The sequence below is a fragment of the Lampetra fluviatilis genome, unplaced genomic scaffold (genome assembly GCF_964198595.1).
Source record: "Lampetra fluviatilis unplaced genomic scaffold, kcLamFluv1.1 SCAFFOLD_261, whole genome shotgun sequence".
Classification (NCBI taxonomy): domain Eukaryota; kingdom Metazoa; phylum Chordata; class Hyperoartia; order Petromyzontiformes; family Petromyzontidae; genus Lampetra; species Lampetra fluviatilis.
In genome coordinates, this window is record NW_027620500.1 from 109,486 (window position 1) to 130,000 (window position 20,515).

At 61.6% G+C, this 20,515-nt stretch overlaps 1 protein-coding gene across 1 annotated transcript in view; it reads right to left on the reverse strand.

The window, feature by feature from the left end:
* Nucleotides 1-18,289, reverse strand: part of LOC144953985 (carnitine O-palmitoyltransferase 1, liver isoform-like) — a gene marked incomplete at its 5' end in the record, with an annotated part of 89,795 nt that extends 71,506 nt beyond the window's left edge. Inside the window, 4 exons of the mRNA XM_078884579.1 lie at nucleotides 1,836-1,913; nucleotides 3,497-3,634; nucleotides 6,228-6,329; nucleotides 18,113-18,289. Of these exons, the coding sequence (XP_078740705.1) occupies nucleotides 1,836-1,913; nucleotides 3,497-3,634; nucleotides 6,228-6,329; nucleotides 18,113-18,289 (495 nt within the window). The remainder of the gene's footprint in view (nucleotides 1-1,835; nucleotides 1,914-3,496; nucleotides 3,635-6,227; nucleotides 6,330-18,112) is intronic.
* Between the last annotated feature and the right edge of the window lie 2,226 nt (nucleotides 18,290-20,515).

Consider the following 20,515-nt stretch of genomic DNA (forward strand, 5'->3'; position numbering starts at 1 on the left):
GTGATGGTGGTGGTGGTGACGATGGTGGTGGTGGTGGTGATGGTGGTGGGGATGATGAGGGTGATGATGGTGATGGGCAATTGTGGTGGTGATGGTGGTGATGGTTGTGATGGTGGTGGTGGAGGTGATGGTGATGCTAATGACGATGATGATGGTGGTGGTAATGATAGTGGTGCTGGTGATAATGGTGGTGATGGTGACGGTGATGCTAATGACGATGATGATGGTGGTGATGGTGGTAATGATAGTGGTGCTGGTGATGGTGGTGGTGACGGTGATGGTGATAGTGGTGATGGCAATGGTGGTGACGCTGGTGGTCACCATGGCGTAGTAGTTGCTGTTGGTGGTGATGGTGGTGAAGGTGGTAATGATAGTAGTGATGGTGACGGTGATGGTGATGGTGGTTCACCATGGCGTAGTAGTTGCTGATGGTGGTGATGGTGGTGGTGGTGGTGAAGGTGGTAATGATAGTAGTGGTGACGGTGGTGGTGGTGACGCTGGTTCACCATGGCGTAGTAGTTGCTGATGGTGGTGGTGGTGAAGGTGGTAATGATAGTAGTGGTGACGGTGGTGGTGGTGGTGGTGACGCTGGTTCACCATGGCGTAGTAGTTGCTGATGGTGGTGGTGGTGATGGTGGTGAAGGTGGTAATGATAGTAGTGGTGACGGTGGCGATGGTGGTGGTGGTGACGCTGGTTCACCATGGCGTAGTAGTTGCTGATGGTGGTGGTGGTGAAGGTGGTAATGATAGTAGTGGTGACGGTGGTGGTGGTGACGCTGGTTACCATGGCGTAGTAGTTGCTGATGGTGGTGGTGGTGAAGGTGGTAATGATAGTAGTGGTGACGGTGGTGGTGGTGACGCTGGTTACCATGGCGTAGTAGTTGCTGATGGTGGTGGTGGTGAAGGTGGTAATGATAGTAGTGGTGACGGTGGTGGTGGTGGTGGTGACGCTGGTTCACCATGGCGTAGTAGTTGCTGATGGTGGTGATGGTGGTGATGGTGGTGAAGGTGGTAATGATAGTAGTGGTGACGGTGGCGATGGTGGTGGTGGTGACGCTGGTTCACCATGGCGTAGTAGTTGCTGATGGTGGTGGTGGTGGTGAAGGTGGTAATGATAGTAGTGGTGACGGTGGCGATGGTGGTGATGGTGACGCTGGTTCACCATGGCGTAGTAGTTGCTGATGGTGGTGGTGGTGGTGAAGGTGGTAATGATAGTAGTGGTGACGGTGGTGGTGGTGACGCTGGTTCACCATGGCGTAGTAGTTGCTGATGGTGGTGGTGGTGGTGAAGGTGGTAATGATAGTAGTGGTGACGGTGGCGATGGTGGTGATGGTGACGCTGGTTCACCATGGCGTAGTAGTTGCTGATGGTGGTGGTGGTGGTGAAGGTGGTAATGATAGTAGTGGTGACGGTGGCGATGGTGGTGGTGGTGACGCTGGTTCACCATGGCGTAGTAGTTGCTGATGGTGGTGGTGGTGATGAAGGTGGTAATGATAGTAGTGGTGACGGTGGCGATGGTGGTGATGGTGATGGTTCACCATGGCGTAGTAGTTGCTGATGGTGGTGGTGGTGGTGAAGGTGGTAATGATAGTAGTGGTGACGGTGGCGATGGTGGTGGTGGTGACGCTGGTTCACCATGGCGTAGTAGTTGCTGATGGTGGTGGTGGTGGTGAAGGTGGTAATGATAGTAGTGGTGACGGTGGCGATGGTGGTGGTGGTGATGGTGATGGTTCACCATGGCGTAGTAGTTGCTGATGGTGGTGGTGGTGATGAAGGTGGTAATGATAGTAGTGGTGACGGTGGCGATGGTGGTGGTGGTGATGGTGATGGTTCACCATGGCGTAGTAGTTGCTGTTCACCATCAGGGGCTCCCTCGACCGCAGGTAAATATACTCCTCCCACCAGTCACTCACCTGCACCCACAGAGTCACCCACAGAGTCACCCACCGAGTCACCCACACAGTCACCCACACACATAGCCACCCATGTAGTCACCCACCCACTCGCCCTCATGTCTTCACCTCCGTGTCTCCATGTTTGTGTCGACGTGTCTCCGTGTCTCCCCTGTGTCTCCGTGTCTCTCTCCCCGTGTCCCCCCCCGTGTCTCCCCCCGTGTCTCTCTCCCCGTGTCTCCCCCCGTGTCTCCCCCCGTGTCTCCCCCCGTGTCTCCCCCCGTGTCTCCCCCCGTGTCTCTCCCCGTGTCTCTCCCCGTGTCTCCCCCCGTGTCTCCCCCGCGTGTCTCCCCTGCGTCTCCCCCGTGCGTCTCCCCCGCGTGTCTCCCCCGCCTGCCCCCCCCGTGTCTCCCCCGTGTCTCCCCCCCCGTGTCTCCCCCCGTGTCTCCCCTGCGTCTCCCCCGCCTGCCCCCCCCGTGTCTCCCCCGTGTCTCCCCCGTGTCTCCCCCCGTGTCTCTCCCCGTGTCTCCCCCATGTCTCCCCCCCGTGTCTCCCCCGTGCGTCTCCCCCGTGCGTCTCCCCCGCGTGTCTCCCCTGCGTCTCCCCCGCCTGCCCCCCCCGTGTCTCCCCCGTGTCTCCCCCATGTCTCCCCCCGTGTCTCCCCCGCCTGCCCCCCCCGTGTCTCCCCCGTGTCTCCCCCGTGTCTCCCCCCGTGTCTCCCCCAGTGTCTCTCCCCCCGTGTCTCTCCCCGTGTCTCCCCCGTGTCTCCCCCCGTGTCTCCCCCCATGTCTCTCCCCGTGTCTCCCCCGTGTCTCCCCCATGTCTCCCCCCCGTGTCTCCCCCCGTGTCTCCCCCGTGTCTCCCCCGTGTCTCCCCCGTGTCTCCCCCCGTGTCTCCCCCGTGTCTCCCCCATGTCTCCCCCCCGTGTCTCCCCCGTGCGTCTCCCCCGTGCGTCTCCCCCGCGTGTCTCCCCTGCGTCTCCCCCGCCTGCCCCCCCCGTGTCTCCCCCGTGTCTCCCCCCGTGTCTCCCCCAGTGTCTCTCCCCGTGTCTCCCCCGTGTCTCCCCCCGTGTCTCCCCCCATGTCTCCCCCCCGTGTCTCCCCCCGTGTCTCCCCCGTGTCTCCCCCGTGTCTCCCCCGTGTCTCCCCCGTGTCTCCCCCGTGTCTCCCCCGTGTCTCCCCCGTGCGTCTCCCCCGTGCGTCTCCCCCGCGTGTCTCCCCTGCGTCTCCCCCGCCTGCCCCCCCCGTGTCTCCCCCGTGTCTCCCCCCGTGTCTCTCCCCGTGTCTCCCCCGTGTCTCCCCCCGTGTCTCCCCCCATGTCTCCCCCCCGTGTCTCCCCCCGTGTCTCCCCCGTGTCTCCCCCGTGTCTCCCCCGTGTCTCCCCCGTGTCTCCCCCGTGTCTCCCCCGTGTCTCCCCCGTGTCTCCCCCGTGTCTCCCCCGTGTCTCCCCCGTGCGTCTCCCCCGTGCGTCTCCCCCCGCGTCTCCCCCGTGCGTCTCCCCCCCGTGTCTCCCCCGTGCGTCTCCCCCGTGCGTCTCCCCCCGCGTCTCCCCCGTGCGTCTCCCCCCCGTGTCTCCCCCGTGCGTCTCCCCCGTGCGAGTCTCACGTAGTTGCTCGCCCACCAGGACTTGAGGACGAGGTACCGCTGCAGTCTCCGTCCGAGTCCGGACTCAAAGTCTTGAGAGAGAGACTCAAGCTGGGAGAAAGAGTCTTCGTTCATGAGGGGCCTCATCGACTCCAGGCACTGGGAGAGACACACGGGGAGAGAGAGACACACGGGGAGAGACACGGGGAGAGACACGGGGAGAGAGACACGGGGAGAGAGACACGCGTTGAGAGACACGCGGTGAGAGAGACACACAGGGAGAGAGACACACAGGGAGAGAGACACAGGGAGACACACGGGGAGGGAGACACACGGGGAGAGAGACACACGGGGAGAGAGACACACGGTGAGAGACACGCGGTGAGAGACACGCGGTGAGAGACACGCGGTGAGAGACACGCGGTGAGAGACGCGGTGAGAGACACGCGGTGAGACACGCGGTGAGAGACACGGGGTGAGAGACACGCGGTGAGAGACACGCGGTGAGAGAGACACACGGGGAGAGACACACACGGGGAGAGAGACACACACGGGGAGAAAGAGTCTTCGTTCATGAGGGGTCTCATCGACTCCAGGCACTGGGAGAGACACGGGGAGAGAGACACGTGGGGAGAGAGACACACGGGGAGAGAGACACGGGGAGAGAGACACACGGGGAGAGAGAGACACACGGGGAGAGAGATACACGGGGAGAGAGACACGCGTTGAGAGACACGCGGTGAGAGAGACACACAGGGAGAGAGACACAGGGAGACACACGGGGAGGGAGACACACGGGGAGAGAGACACACGGGGAGAGAGACACACGGGGAGAGAGACACGCGGTGAGAGACACGCGGTGAGAGACACGCGGTGAGAGACACGCGGTGAGAGACACGCGGTGAGAGACACGCGGTGAGAGACACGCGGTGAGAGACGCGGTGAGAGACACGCGGTGAGACACGCGGTGAGAGACACGGGGTGAGAGACACGCGGTGAGAGACACGCGGTGAGAGAGACACACGGGGAGAGAGACACACGGGGAGAGAGACACACACGGGGAGAGAGACACACACGGGGAGAAAGAGTCTTCGTTCATGAGGGGTCTCATCGACTCCAGGCACTGGGAGAGACACGGGGAGAGAGACACGTGGGGAGAGAGACACACGGGGAGAGAGACACGGGGAGAGAGACACACGGGGAGAGAGAGACACACGAGGAGACACACGGGGAGAGAGACACGCGTTGAGAGACACGCGGTGAGAGAGACACACAGGGAGAGAGACACACAGGGAGAGAGACACACAGGGAGAGAGACACAGGGAGACACACGGGGAGGGAGACACACGGGGAGAGAGACACACGGGGAGAGAGACACACGGTGAGAGACACGCGGTGAGAGACACGCGGTGAGAGACACGCGGTGAGAGACACGCGGTGAGAGACACGCGGTGAGAGACACGCGGTGAGAGACACACACGGGGAGAGAGACACACACGGGGAGAGAGACACACGGGGAGAGAGACACACGGGGAGAAAGAGTCTTCGTTCATGAGGGGTCTCATCGACTCCAGGCACTGGGAGAGACACGGGGAGAGAGACACGTGGGGAGAGAGACACGTGGGGAGAGAGACACACGGGGAGAGAGACACACGGGGAGAGAGAGACACACGGGGAGAGAGACACACACGGTGAGAGACACGGGGAGAGAGACACGCGGGGAGAGAGAGACACACGGTGAAAGAGACACACACGGTGAGAGACATGGGGAGAGAGACACGCGGGGAGAGAGAGACACACGGTGAAAGAGACACACACGGTGAGAGAGACACACGCGGGGAGAGAGACACGCGGGGAGAGAGAGACACACGGTGAAAGACACGGTGAGAGACACGGGGAGAGAGACACGCGGGGAGAGAGACACGCGGGGAGAGAGACACGCGGGGAGAGAGACACGCGGGGAGAGAGACACGCGGGGAGAGGGAGTAGGGGGGTGTAGGGGTGTGTGTAGGGGAGGGGGGGTGCGTAGGATGTAGGGGGTGTAGGGTGTGTGTAGAGGGTGTGTGTAGGGTGTGTGTAGGGTGTAGGTGTGTGTAGTGGGTGTGTGTAGTGGGTGTGTGTAGGGGTGTGTGTAGGGTGTGTGTAGGGGTGTGAGTGGTACCCGTGTGACGGTGCTGTGCAGGGCCGGCACCGGCAGGATGTAGGTGTGTAGGAAGTGTGTAGGGTGTGTGTAGGGTGTAGGTGTGTGTAGTGGGTGTGTGTAGTGGGTGTGTGTAGGGGTGTGTGTAGGGTGTGTGTAGGGTGTAGGTGTGTGTAGTGGGTGTGTGTAGTGGGTGTGTGTAGTGGGTGTGTGTAGTGGGTGTGTGTAGGGTGTAGGTGTGTGTAGTGGGTGTGTATAGGGTGTGTGTAGGGTGTGTGTAGTGGGTGTGTGTAGTGGCTGTGTGTAGTGGGTGTGTGTAGTGGGTGTGTGTAGTGTGTGTGTAGGGTGTAGGTGGGTGTAGTGGGTGTGTGTAGTGGGTGTGTGTAGGGTGTAGGTGTGTGTAGTGGGTGTGTGTAGTGGCTGTGTGTATAGGGTGTGTGTAGGGTGTGTGGTGGAGGTGGTACCCGTGTGACGGTGCTGTGCAGGGCCGGCACCGGCAGGATGTAGGTGTGTAGGGTGTGTATAGGGTGTGTGTAGGGTGTAGGTGTGAGTAGTGGGTGTGTGTAGGGTGTGTGTATAGGGTGTGTGTAGGGTGTGTGTAGGAGGTGGTACCCGTGTGACGGTGCTGTGCAGGGCTGGCACCGGCAGGCGCGGCAGGGAGGCCTGGAAGGAGAAGAGCAGCGGCCTCCTGCCGGAGAACAGCCGCACCAGCACCTACACACAGTCACACACATACACACATACACACACAGTCATACACACACAGTCACACAGTGATACACACACACACACACACAGAGAACAGCCGCACCAGCACCTACACACAGTCACACACATACACACATACACACACAGTCATACACACACAGTCACACAGTGATACACACACACACAGAGAACAGCCGCACCAGCACCTACACAGTCACATACATACACACATACACACACACACACAGTCATACACAGTCATACACACACAGTCACACAGTGATACACACACAGTCACACAGTGATACACACACAGAGAACAGCCTCACCAGCACCTACACCACACACACAGTGACACACACAGTGACACACACAGAGAACAGCCTCACCAGCACCTACACCACACACACAGTCATACACAGTGACACACACAGAGAACAGCCTCACCAGCACCTACACCACATACACAGTGACACACACAGTGACACACACAGTCATACACAGTGACACACACAGTGACACACACAGAGAACAGCCTCACCAGCACCTACACCACACACACAGTCATACACAGTGACACACACAGTGACACACACAGAGAACAGCCTCACCAGCACCTACACCACACACACAGTCATACACAGTGACACACACAGAGAACAGCCTCACCAGCACCTACACCACACACACAGTGACACACACAGTGACACACACAGTCATACACAGTGACACACACAGTGACACACACAGAGAACAGCCTCACCAGCACCTACACCACACACACAGTGACACACACAGTGACACACACAGTCATACACAGTGACACACACAGTGACACACACAGAGAACAGCCTCACCAGCACCTACACCACACACACAGTCATACACAGTGACACACACAGTCATACACAGTGACACACACAGTGACACACACAGAGAACAGCCTCACCAGCACCTACACCACACACACAGTCATACACAGTGACACACACAGTCATACACAGTGACACACACAGTGACACACACAGAGAACAGCCTCACCAGCACCTACACCACACACACAGTCATACACAGTGACACACACAGTCATACACAGTGACACACACAGTGACACACACAGAGAACAGCCTCACCAGCACCTACACCACACACACAGTCATACACAGTGACACACACAGTCATACACAGTGACACACACAGTGACACACACAGAGAACAGCCTCACCAGCACCTACACCACACACACAGTCATACACAGTGACACACACAGTCATACACAGTGACACACACAGTGACACACACAGTCATACACAGTGACACACACAGTGACACACACAGTCATACACAGTGACACACACAGTGACACACACAGTCACACACAGTCATACACAGTGACACACACAGTCATACACAGTGACACACACAGTGACACACACAGAGAACAGCCTCACCAGCACCTACACCACACATACATAGTAATACACACAGTCACACATACACACATACACACACACATACACAGTCATACACATACACACACACACAGAGAACAGCCGCACCAGCACCTACACACAGTCACATACAGTCATACACATACATACATACATACACAGTCATACACACACAGTCACACAGTGACACACACACACACACACAGAACAGCCGCACCAGCACCTACACACAGTCACATACATACACACATACACACACACACATAAACAGTCATACACACACAGTCACACAGTGATACACACACACACACAGAGAACAGCCGCACCAGCACCTACACCACACACACAGTGACACACAGTGACACACACAGTGACACACACAGTGACACACACAGAGAACAGCCTCACCAGCACCTACACCACACACACAGTCATACACAGTGACACACAGAGTCATACACAGTGACACACACAGTGACACACACAGAGAACAGCCTCACCAGCACCTACACACACACATACATAGTAATACACACAGTCACACATACACACATACATACACAGTGACACACACACACACAGTCACACACACACAGAGAACAGCCTCACCAGCACCTACACACACACACATACAGTCATACAGTCACACACACACAGAGAACAGCCTCACCAGCACCTACACACACACACACACAGTCACGCAGATACACACAGTCACGCAGATACACACACACACAGTGATAGATACACATACACACAGTGACACACAGTCACACACAGTGACACACACACAGACAGATACACACAAAGATACAGCCTCACCAGCACCTACACACACACAGTGACACACACACAGTGATAGATACACATACACACAGTGACACACACACAGAGACACACACTCATAGATACACACACAGAGACACACAGGCAGATACACAGGCAGATACACACACACGCAGATACACACAGTGACACACAGTGACACACAGTGACACACAGATAGATAGACACACAGTGACACACACACGCAGAGATACACACACACGCAGGTTCACAGCCTCACCAGCACCTACACATAGTGACACACAGTGACACACACACACACACAGATAGATACACACACACAGTGACACAGTGACACACACACAGTGACACACAGTGACACACACACACACACAGATAGATACACACACACACAGTGACACAGTGACACACACACACACAGATAGATAGATACACACACACACACACAGTGACACACACACACACACAGTGACACACACACAGTGACACACAGTGACACACACACACACAGATAGATACACACACACACAGTGACACACACACAGTGACACACACACAGTGACACACAGTGACACACACACACACAGATAGATACACACACACACAGTGACACAGTGACACACACACAGTGACACACAGTGACACACACACACACAGATAGATAGATACACACACACACACACAGTGACACACACACACACAGTGACACACACACAGTGACACACAGTGACACACACACACACAGATAGATACACACACACACAGTGACACAGTGACACACACACAGTGACACAGTGACACACACACACACAGATAGATACACACACACACACACACAGTGACACACACACACACAGTGACACACACACAGTGACACACAGTGACACACACACACACAGATAGATACACACACACAGTGACACAGTGACACACAGTGACACACAGATAGATAGACACACAGTGACACACACACGCAGAGATACACACACAGGCAGGTTCACAGCCTCACCAGCACCTACACATAGTGACACACAGTGACACACACACACACACAGATAGATACACACACACACAGTGACACACACACACACAGATAGATACACACACACACAGTGACACACACACAGTGACACACACACAGTGACACACAGTGACACACACACACACACAGATAGATACACACACACACAGTGACACACACACACACACAGATAGATACACACACACACAGTGACACAGTGACACACACACAGTGACACACAGTGACACACACACACAGATAGATACACACACACACAGTGACACACACACACAGTGACACACACACAGTGACACACAGATAGATACACACAGTGACACACACACACACAGATACACACACACACAGTGACACACAGATAGATAGACACACAGTGACACACACACGCAGAGATACACACACAGGCAGGTTCACAGCCTCACCAGCACCTACACACAGTGACATACAGTGACACACACACACAGATAGATACACACACACACACAGTGACACACACACACAGATAGATACACACACACACAGTGACACAGTGACACACACACAGTGACACACAGTGACACACACACACAGATAGATACACACACACACAGTGACACACACACACAGTGACACACACACAGTGACACACAGATAGATACACGCAGTGACACACACACACACAGATACACACACACACACAGATACACACACACACAGTGACACAGTGACACACAGTGACACACACACACACAGATAGATACACACACACACAGTGACACAGTGACACACACAGTGACACACAGTGACACACACACACAGATAGATACACACACACACAGTGACACACACACACAGTGACACACACACACAGTGACACACAGATAGATACACGCAGTGACACACACACACACAGATACACACACACACAGTGACACACAGATAGATACACACACAGTGACATACATACATACACACATACATACATGCAGTGACACACACATATATACACACAGTGACACACACACAGATAGATACACACAGTGACACACACAGAGACACACACAGTGACATACACAGTGACACACAGTGACACACAGATACACACACACACAGATACACATACACAGATACAGGAAGATACACACACAGATAGATACACACAGATACACACACACAGATACAGGAAGATACACACACACACAGATAGATAGATACACACAGATACACACACACAGGCAGACACACACACACGCAAACACACACACAGATACACACACACACGCAGACACACACACAGATACACAGATACACACACACACAGATACACACACACACACAGGCACACACGCAGATACACACACACACAGATACAGGTTTACAGCCTCACCAACACCTACACACACAGACACGCACACACACACAGGCAGATACACACACAGATACACACACACAGGTTCACAGCCTCACCAACACCTACACACACACACAGACAGATACACACACACACGCAGGTCCAAAGCCTCATCAACACCTACACACACCTACAGACACACACACACGGGTTCACAGACTCACCAACACCGACACACACACACAAAGACACACGGACACACAGATACACACACAGACACACACACGGGTCCACAATGGCCGTTCCTCGCTCACCCCTCAACCCCCTCCCTCACCCCTCTCTCACCCTCTCCCTTACCCCTCCCTCACCCCCCTCCCTCACCCCCTCTCACTCCCACTCCTCCTCACCCTCACCCCCCCCTCTCACTCACCCTCCGTCACCTCTCTCCCTCACCCCCTCACCCCCCACCCCCCCCCCCCGCTCCTCACCCCTCACCCCCCTCCCTCACCCCCTCACCCCCCCTCCCTCACCCCCTCACCCCTCCCTCACCCCCTCCCTCACCCCCCCCCTCACCCCCTCCCTCACCCCCTCCCTCACCCCCTCCCTCACCCCCTCCCTCACCCCCTCCCTCACCCCCTCCCTCACCCCCTCCCTCACCCCCCTCTCACTCACCCTCCCTCACCCTCACCCCCCCTCACCCTCACCCCCTCCCTCACCCCCTCCCTCACCCCCTCCCTCACCCCCTCCCTCACCCCCCTCTCACTCACCCTCCCTCACCCTCACCCCCCCTCACCCTCACCCCCCCTCACCCTCACCCCCCCTCACCTCACCCCCTCCCACTCCCCCTCTCACTCCCCCTCTCCCTCACCCCTCTCCCTCACCTCCCTCACCCCCCCCCTCTCACTCACCCTCCCTCACCCTCACCCCCCCTCACTCACCCTCCCTCACCCTCACCCCCCCTCACCTCACCCTCACCCCTCACCCCCTCCCTTACCCCCTCCCTCACCCCCTCCCTCACCCACTCCCACTCTCCCACTCTCCCTCCCACTCCCCCTCTCATTCCCCCTCTCACTCCCCCTCCTCCTCACCCCTCTCCCTCACCCTCACCCCCCCCCCCTCTCACTCACCCTCCTCTCTCACCCCCTCACCCCTCTCACACCCCCTCCCTCACCCCCTCCCTCACCCCCCTCTCACTCACCCTCCCTCACCCTCACCCCCCCTCACCCCTCACCCCCTCCCTCACCCCCCTCCCACTCCCCCTCTCACTCCCCCCTCTCCTCCCCTCCCTCACCTCCCTCACCCTCACCCCCCCCCCCCCCTCTCACTCACTCACCCTCCCTCACCCTCACCCCCCTCACTCACCCCTCCCTCACCCTCACCCCCCCTCACCTCACCCTCACCCCTCACCCCCTCCCTTACCCCCTCTCACTCACCCTCCCTCACCCCCTCTCACTCCCCCCCCTCCTCCTCACCCCCCCTCACCCTCACCCCCCCCCCCCCCTCTCACTCACCCTCCCCTCACCCCCTCTCACTCCCCCCCCTCCTCCTCACCCCCCCTCACCCTCACCACCCCCCCCCCCTCTCACTCACCCTCCCTCACCCCCCTCTCACTCCCCCCCCTCCTCCTCACCCCCCCTCACCCTCACCACCCCCCCCCGCTCCTCACCAGCCATGCGCGTGTGAGCAGGGTGGCCTTGCGGTGAGGATGGAACATCACCCTCACCCCCCTCTCACTCACTCACCCCCCTCACCCCTCACCCCCTCCCTCACCCCCTCCCACTCACTCACCCTCCCTCACCCCTCTCTCACCCCCTCCCTCACCCCCTCCCTCACCCCCTCTCACTCACTCACCCTCCCTCACCCCTCACCCCCCCCGCTCCCTCACCCCCCTCCCTCACCCCTCTCACTCACCCCCCTCTCTCACCCCCTCCCCCCTGTCTCACCCCCTCCCTCACCCCCTCTCACTCACTCACTCACCCTCCCTCACCCCTCACCCCCCCCCCGCTCCCTCACCCCCCTCCCTCACCCCTCTCACTCACCCCCCTCTCTCACCCCCTCACCCCTGTCTCACCCCCTCCCTCACCCCCTCTCACTCACTCACTCACCCTCCCTCACCCCTCACCCCCCCGCTCCCTCACCCCCTCCCTCACCCCTCTCACTCACCCCCCTCTCTCACCCCCTCCCTCACCCCCTCCCTCACCCCCCTCTCACTCACTCACTCACCCCCCTCACTCACCCTCACCCACCCCCCCGCTCCCTCACCCCCCCTCCCTCACCCCCTCTCACTCACCCCCCTCTCTCACCCCCTCCCCCCTGTCTCACCCCCTCCCTCACCCCCTCTCACTCACTCACTCACCCTCCCTCACCCCCCCCGCTCCCTCACCCCCCTCCCTCACCCCTCTCACTCACCCCCCCTCTCTCACCCCCCTCACCCCTCTCTCACCCCCTCCCTCACCCCCTGTCACTCACTCACTCACCCTCCCTCACCCCCTCTCACTCACCCTCCCTCACCCCCCCCCCACTCCCTCACCCCCCTCCCTCACCCCTCTCACTCACCCCCCTCTCTCACACCCCTCCCCCCTGTCTCACCCCCTCCCTCACCCCCTCTCACTCACTCACCCTCCTCACCCCTTCTCACTCACTCACCCTCCCTCACCCCCTCTCACTCACCCTCCCTCACCCCTCTCACTCACTCACCCTCCCTCACCCCTCTCACTCCACCCTCCCTCACCCTCCCTCACCCCCCCCCGCTCCCTCACCCCCCCTCCCTCACCCCTCTCACTCACCCCCCTCTCTCACCCCCTCACCCCTCTCTCACCCCCTCCCTCACCCCCTCTCACTCACTCACCCTCCCTCACCCCCTCTCACTCACCCTCCCTCACCCCTCTCACTCACTCACCCCTCCCTCACCCCCTCACCCCCCCCCCGCTCCCTCACCCCCCCTCCACCCCCTCCCCCCTGTCTCACCCCCTCCCTCACCCCCTCACCCCCTCCACTCACTCACCCTCCCTCACCCCTCTCACTCACTCACCCCCTCACCCCTCTCACTCACTCACCCTCTCTCACCCCCTCCCCCCTGTCTCACCCCCTCCCTCACCCCCTCTCACTCACTCACCCTCCCTCACCCCTCTCACTCACTCACCCTCCCTCACCCTCCCCGCTCCTCACCAGCCATGCGCGTGTGAGCAGGGTGGCCTTGCGGTGAGGATGGAACATCACCCTCACCCCCTCTCACTCACTCACCCCCTCACCCCTCTCACTCACCCCCTCCCTCACCCCCTCACCCCTCCCTCACCCCCTCCCTCACCCCCTCCCTCACCCCCTCCCTCACCCCTCCCTCACCCCCTCCCTCACCCCCTCCCTCACCCCCTCCCTCACCCCCTCCCTCACCCCCTCCCTCACCCCCTCCCTCACCCCCCTCTCACTCACCCTCCCTCACCCTCACCCCCCCTCACCCTCACCCCCCCTCACCCTCACCCCCCCTCACCTCACCCCCTCCCACTCCCCCTCTCACTCCCCCTCTCCCTCACCCCTCTCCCTCACCTCCCTCACCCCCCCCCTCTCACTCACCCTCCCTCACCCTCACCCCCCCTCACTCACCCTCCCTCACCCTCACCCCCCCTCACCTCACCCTCACCCCTCACCCCCTCCCTTACCCCCTCCCTCACCCCCTCCCTCACCCCCTCCCACTCTCCCACTCTCCCTCCCACTCCCCCTCTCATTCCCCCTCTCACTCCCCCTCCTCCTCACCCTCTCCCTCACCCTCACCCCCCCCCTCTCACTCACCCTCCTCTCTCACCCCCTCACCCCTCTCACACCCCCTCCCTCACCCCCTCCCTCACCCCCCTCTCACTCACCCTCCCTCACCCTCACCCCCCTCACCCTCACCCCCTCCCTCACCCCCTCCCACTCCCCCTCTCACTCCCCCCTCTCCCCCCTCCCTCACCTCCCTCACCCCCCCCCCCTCTCACTCACTCACCCTCCCTCACCCTCACCCCCCCTCACTCACCCTCCCTCACCCTCACCCCCCCTCACCTCACCCTCACCCCTCACCCCCTCCCTTACCCCCTCCCACTCTCCCTCCCACTCCCCCTCTCACTCCCCCTCCTCCTCACCCCTCTCCCTCACCCTCACCCCCCCCCCCTCTCACTCACCCTCCCTCACCCCCTCTCACTCCCCCCCTCCTCCTCACCCCCCCTCACCCTCACCCCCCCCCCCCTCTCACTCACCCTCCCTCACCCCCTCTCACTCCCCCCCCTCCTCCTCACCCCCCCTCACCCTCACCCCCCCCCCCTCTCACTCACCCTCCCTCACCCCCTCTCACTCCCCCCCCTCCTCCTCACCCCCCCTCACCCTCACCCCCCCCCCCCCTCTCACTCACCCTCCCTCACCCCTCTCACTCCCCCCCCTCCTCCTCACCCCCCCTCACCCTCACCACCCCCCCCCGCTCCTCACCAGCCATGCGCGTGTGAGCAGGGTGGCCTTGCGGTGAGGATGGAACATCACCCTCACCCCCTCTCACTCACTCACCCCCTCACCCCTCACCCCCTCCCTCACCCCCTCCCACTCACTCACCCTCCCTCACCCCTCTCTCACCCCCTCCCTCACCCCCTCCCTCACCCCCTCTCACTCACTCACCCTCCCTCACCCCTCACCCCCCCCGCTCCCTCACCCCCCTCCCTCACCCCTCTCACTCACCCCCCTCTCTCACCCCCTCCCCCCTGTCTCACCCCCTCCCTCACCCCCTCTCACTCACTCACTCACCCTCCCTCACCCCTCACCCCCCCCGCTCCCTCACCCCCCTCCCTCACACCTCTCACTCACCCCCCTCTCTCACCCCCTCACCCCTGTCTCACCCCCTCCCTCACCCCCTCTCACTCACTCACTCACCCTCCCTCACCCCTCACCCCCCCCGCTCCCTCACCCCCCTCCCTCACCCCTCTCACTCACCCCCCTCTCTCACCCCCTCCCTCACCCCCTCTCACTCACTCACCCTCCCTCACCCCTCACCCCCCCCGCTCCCTCACCCCCCTCCCTCACCCCTCTCACTCACCCCCCTCTCTCACCCCCTCACCCCTCTCTCACCCCCTCCCTCACCCCCTGTCACTCACTCACTCACCCTCCCTCACCCCCTCTCACTCACCCTCCCTCACCCCCCCCCACTCCCTCACCCCCCTCCCTCACCCCTCTCACTCACCCCCCTCTCTCACCCCCTCCCCCCTGTCTCACCCCCTCCCTCACCCCCTCTCACTCACTCACCCTCCCTCACCCCTTCTCACTCACTCACCCTCCCTCACCCCCTCTCACTCACCCTCCCTCACCCCTCTCACTCACTCACCCTCCCTCACCCCTCTCACTCACCCTCCCTCACCCCCCCCCCGCTCCCTCACCCCCCTCCCTCACCCCTCTCACTCACCCCCCTCTCTCACCCCCTCACCCCTCTCTCACCCCCTCCCTCACCCCCTCTCACTCACTCACCCTCCCTCACCCCCTCTCACTCACCCTCCCTCACCCCTCTCACTCACTCACCCTCCCTCACCCCTCACCCCCCCCCGCTCCCTCACCCCCCTCCCTCACCCCTCTCACTCACCCCCCTCTCTCACCCCCTCCCCCTGTCTCACCCCCTCCCTCACCCCCTCTCACTCACTCACCCTCCCTCACCCCTCTCACTCACTCACCCTCCCTCACCCTCCCCGCTCCTCACCAGCCATGCGCGTGTGAGCAGGGTGGCCTTGCGGTGAGGATGGAACATCACCCTCACCCCCTCTCACTCACTCACCCCCTCACCCCTCTCACTCACCCCCCTCTCTCACCCCCTCACCCCTCTCTCACACCCTCCCTCACCCCCTCTCACTCACTCACCCTCCCTCACCCCTCACCCCCCCCCGCTCCCTCACCCCCCTCCCTCACCCCTCTCACTCACCCCCCTCTTTCACCCCCTCACCCCTCTCTCACACCCTCCCTCACCCCTCTCACTCACTCACCCTCCCTCACCCCCTCTCACTCACTCACCCCCCCTCACCCCTCACCCCCCCCCCGCTCCCTCACCCCCCTCTCTCACCCCCTCACCCCTCTCTCACCCCCTCCCTCACCCCCTCCCTCACCCCTCTCACTCACCCCCCTCTCTCACCCCCTCACCCCTCTCTCACCCCCTCCCTCACCCCCTCTCACTCACCCTCCCTCACCCCTCTCACTCACTCACCCCCCCTCACCCCTCACCCCCCCCGCTCCCTCACCCCCCTCTCTCACCCCCTCACCCCTCTCTCACCCCCTCCCTCACCCCCCTCACTCACCCCCCTCTCTCACCCCCTCACCCCTCTCTCACCCCCTCCCTCACCCCCTCTCACCCCCTCCCTCACCCCCTCTCACTCACTCACCCTCCCTCACCCCTCTCACTCACTCACCCTCCCTCACCCTCCCGCTCCTCACCAGCCATGCGCGTGTCAGCAGGGTGGCCTTGCGGTGAGGATGGAACATCACCCTCACCCCCTCTCACTCACTCACCCCCTCACCCCTCTCACTCACTCACCCTCTCTCACCCCCTCCCCCCTGTCTCACCCCCTCCCTCACCCCCTCTCACTCACTCACCCTCCCTCACCCCCTCTCACTCACCCTCCCTCACCCCTCTCACTCACTCACCCTCCCTCACCCTCTCTCACTCACTCACCCTCCCTCACCCCCTCTCACTCACCCTCCCTCACCCCTCTCACTCACTCACTCACCCTCCCTCACCCCTCTCACTCACTCACCCTCCCTCACCCCCTCTCACTCACCCTCCCTCACCCCTCTCACTCACTCACCCTCCCTCACCCCTCTCACTCACTCACCCTCTCTCACCCCCTCCCCCCTGTCTCACCCCCTCCCTCACCCCCTCTCACTCACTCACCCTCCCTCACCCCCTCTCACTCACCCTCCCTCACCCCTCTCACTCACTCACCCTCCCTCACCCCTCTCACTCACTAACCCTCTCTCACCCCCTCCCCCCTGTCTCACCCCCTCCCTCACCCCCTCTCACTCACTCACCCTCCCTCACCCCCTCTCACTCACCCTCCCTCACCCCCTCTCACTCACTCACCCTCCCTCACCCTCTCTCACTCACTCACCCTCCCTCACCCCTCTCACTCGCTCACCCCCCCTCACCCTCACCCTCCCCGCTCCTCACCAGCCATGCGCGTGTGAGCAGGGTGGCCTTGCGGTGAGGATGGAAGATCCAGGCGTGGTACGACAGCAGCAGGCGCAGCAGCAGGCGCAGCAGCAGCACCAGCAGCAGCCAGAGCAGCGTCGCAAACAGCAGCGCAGACAGCAGGCTGCTGCCCCCGTGGGAAAGGTACCCACTGGGGGGGGCAAGGAGAGGGAGGGGGGGAGGGGCAAGGAGAGAGGGAGAGGGGGGGAGGGGGGGAGAGGGAGGGGAGTGAGGGGGGGGGTGAGTGAGGGAGGGGGGGAGGGAGAGGGGGGGCAAGGAGAGAGGGGGAGAGGGGGAGGGGGGGAGGGAGAGGGAGGGGGGGAGGCAAGGAGAGGGGGGGAGGGGGGCAGGGAGAGGGGGAGAGGGGGGAGGGAGAGAGGGGGAGGGGGGGAGGGAGAGGGGGGGCAAGGAGAGAGGGGGAGGGGGGGAGGGAGAGGGGGGGCAAGGAGAGAGGGGGAGGGGGGAGGGAGGGGGAGGAGGGAGAGAGGGGGGGGGCAAGTGAGAGGGGGAGAGGGGGGAGGCAAGGGGAGGAGGGTGAGGGAGGGGGGGAGGGAGAGGGGGGGAGGGAGGGAGGGGGGGAGAGAGGGAGAGGGGGGCGGGAGAGGGGGGGCAAGGAGAGAGGGGGAGGGGGGGCAAGGAGAAAGGGGGGGCAAGGAGAGAGGGGGAGGGAGAGAGAGGGGGGGAGGGAGAGGGGGTGACGGAGAGGGGGGGTGACGGAGAGGGGGGGCAAGGAGAGAGGGGGGGGAGGGAGAGGGGGACAAGGGGAGGGGGGGAGGGGGATGAGGGGGGAGTGCTGTCAAACTCTGTACCCTGCTGTTGACCCCCTCTCTGAATCCCGCCGTTGATCAACCCCAGCGGTCAACCCCCTCTCTGAACCCCGCCGGTGATCAACCCCAGCGGTCAACCCCCTCTCTGAACCCCGCCGGTGATCAACCCCAGCGGTCAACCCCCTCTCTGAACCCCGCCGGTGATCAACCCCAGCGGTCAACCCCCTCTCTGAACCCCGCCGTTGATCAACCCCAGCGGTCAACCCCCTCTCTGAACCCCGCCGGTGATCAACCCCAGCGGTCAACCCCCTCTCTGAACCCCGCCGTTGAACCCCGGCGATGAACACAACCCCAGCGGTCAACCCCCTCTCTGAACCCCACAGCTGATCAACCCCAGCGGTCAACCCCCTCTCTGAACCCCGCCGTTGAACCCCGGCGATGAACACAACCCCAGCGGTCAACCCCCTCTCTGAACCCCGCCGGTGATCAACCCCAGCGGTCAACCCCCTCTCTGAACCCCGCCGTTGATCAACCCCAGCGGTCAACCCCCTCTCTGAACCCCGCCGGTGATCAACCCCAGCGGTCAACCCCCTCTCTGAACCCCGCCGTTGAACCCCGGCGATGAACACAACCCCAGCGGTCAACCCCCTCTCTGAACCCCACAGCTGATCAACCCCAGCGGTCAACCCCCTCTCTGAACCCCGCCGTTGAACCCCGGCGATGAACACAACCCCAGCGGTCAACCCCCTCTCTGAACCCCGCCGTTGAACACCCCCAGCGATCAACCCCCTCTCTGAACCCCGCCGTTGAACCCCGGCGATGAACACAACCCCAGCGGTCAACCCCCTCTCTGAACCCCGCCGTTGAACACCCCCAGCGGTCAACCCCCTCTCTGAACCCCGCCGTTGAACACCCCCAGCGGTCAACCCCCTCTCTGAACCCCGCCGTTGAACACCCCCAGCGGTCAACCCCCTCTCTGAACCCCGCCGTTGAACACCCCCAGCGGTCAACCCCCTCTCTGAACCCCGCCGTTGAACACCCCCAGCGGTCAACCCCCTCTCTGAACCCCGCCGTTGAACACCCCCAGCGGTCAACCCCCTCTCTGAACCCCGCCGTTGAACACCCCCAGCGGTCAACCCCCTCTCTGAACCCCGCCGTTGAACACCCCCAGCGGTCAACCCCCTCTCTGAACCCCGCCGTTGAACACCCCCAGCGGTCAACCCCCTCTCTGAACCCCGCCGTTGAACACCCCCAGCGGTCAACCCCCTCTCTGAACCCCGCCGTTGAACACCCCCAGCGGTCAACCCCCTCTCTGAACCCCGCCGCTGTTGAAACAACCCCAGCGGTGAGTGAACCCCATCATTGAACAACTCCACCAGTCAACCCCATCTCTGAACCCCGCCGGTGATCAACCCCAGCGGTCAACCCCCTCTCTGAACCCCGCCGGTGATCAACCCCAGCGGTCAACCCCCTCTCTGAACCCCGCCGGTGATCAACCCCAGCGGTCAACCCCCTCTCTGAACCCCGCCGTTGATCAACCTCAACGGTCAACCCCCTCTCTGAATTCTAGATTTGAAGCTTCCGTGACTGCAAGGATTCATACTCATAGTTCTTT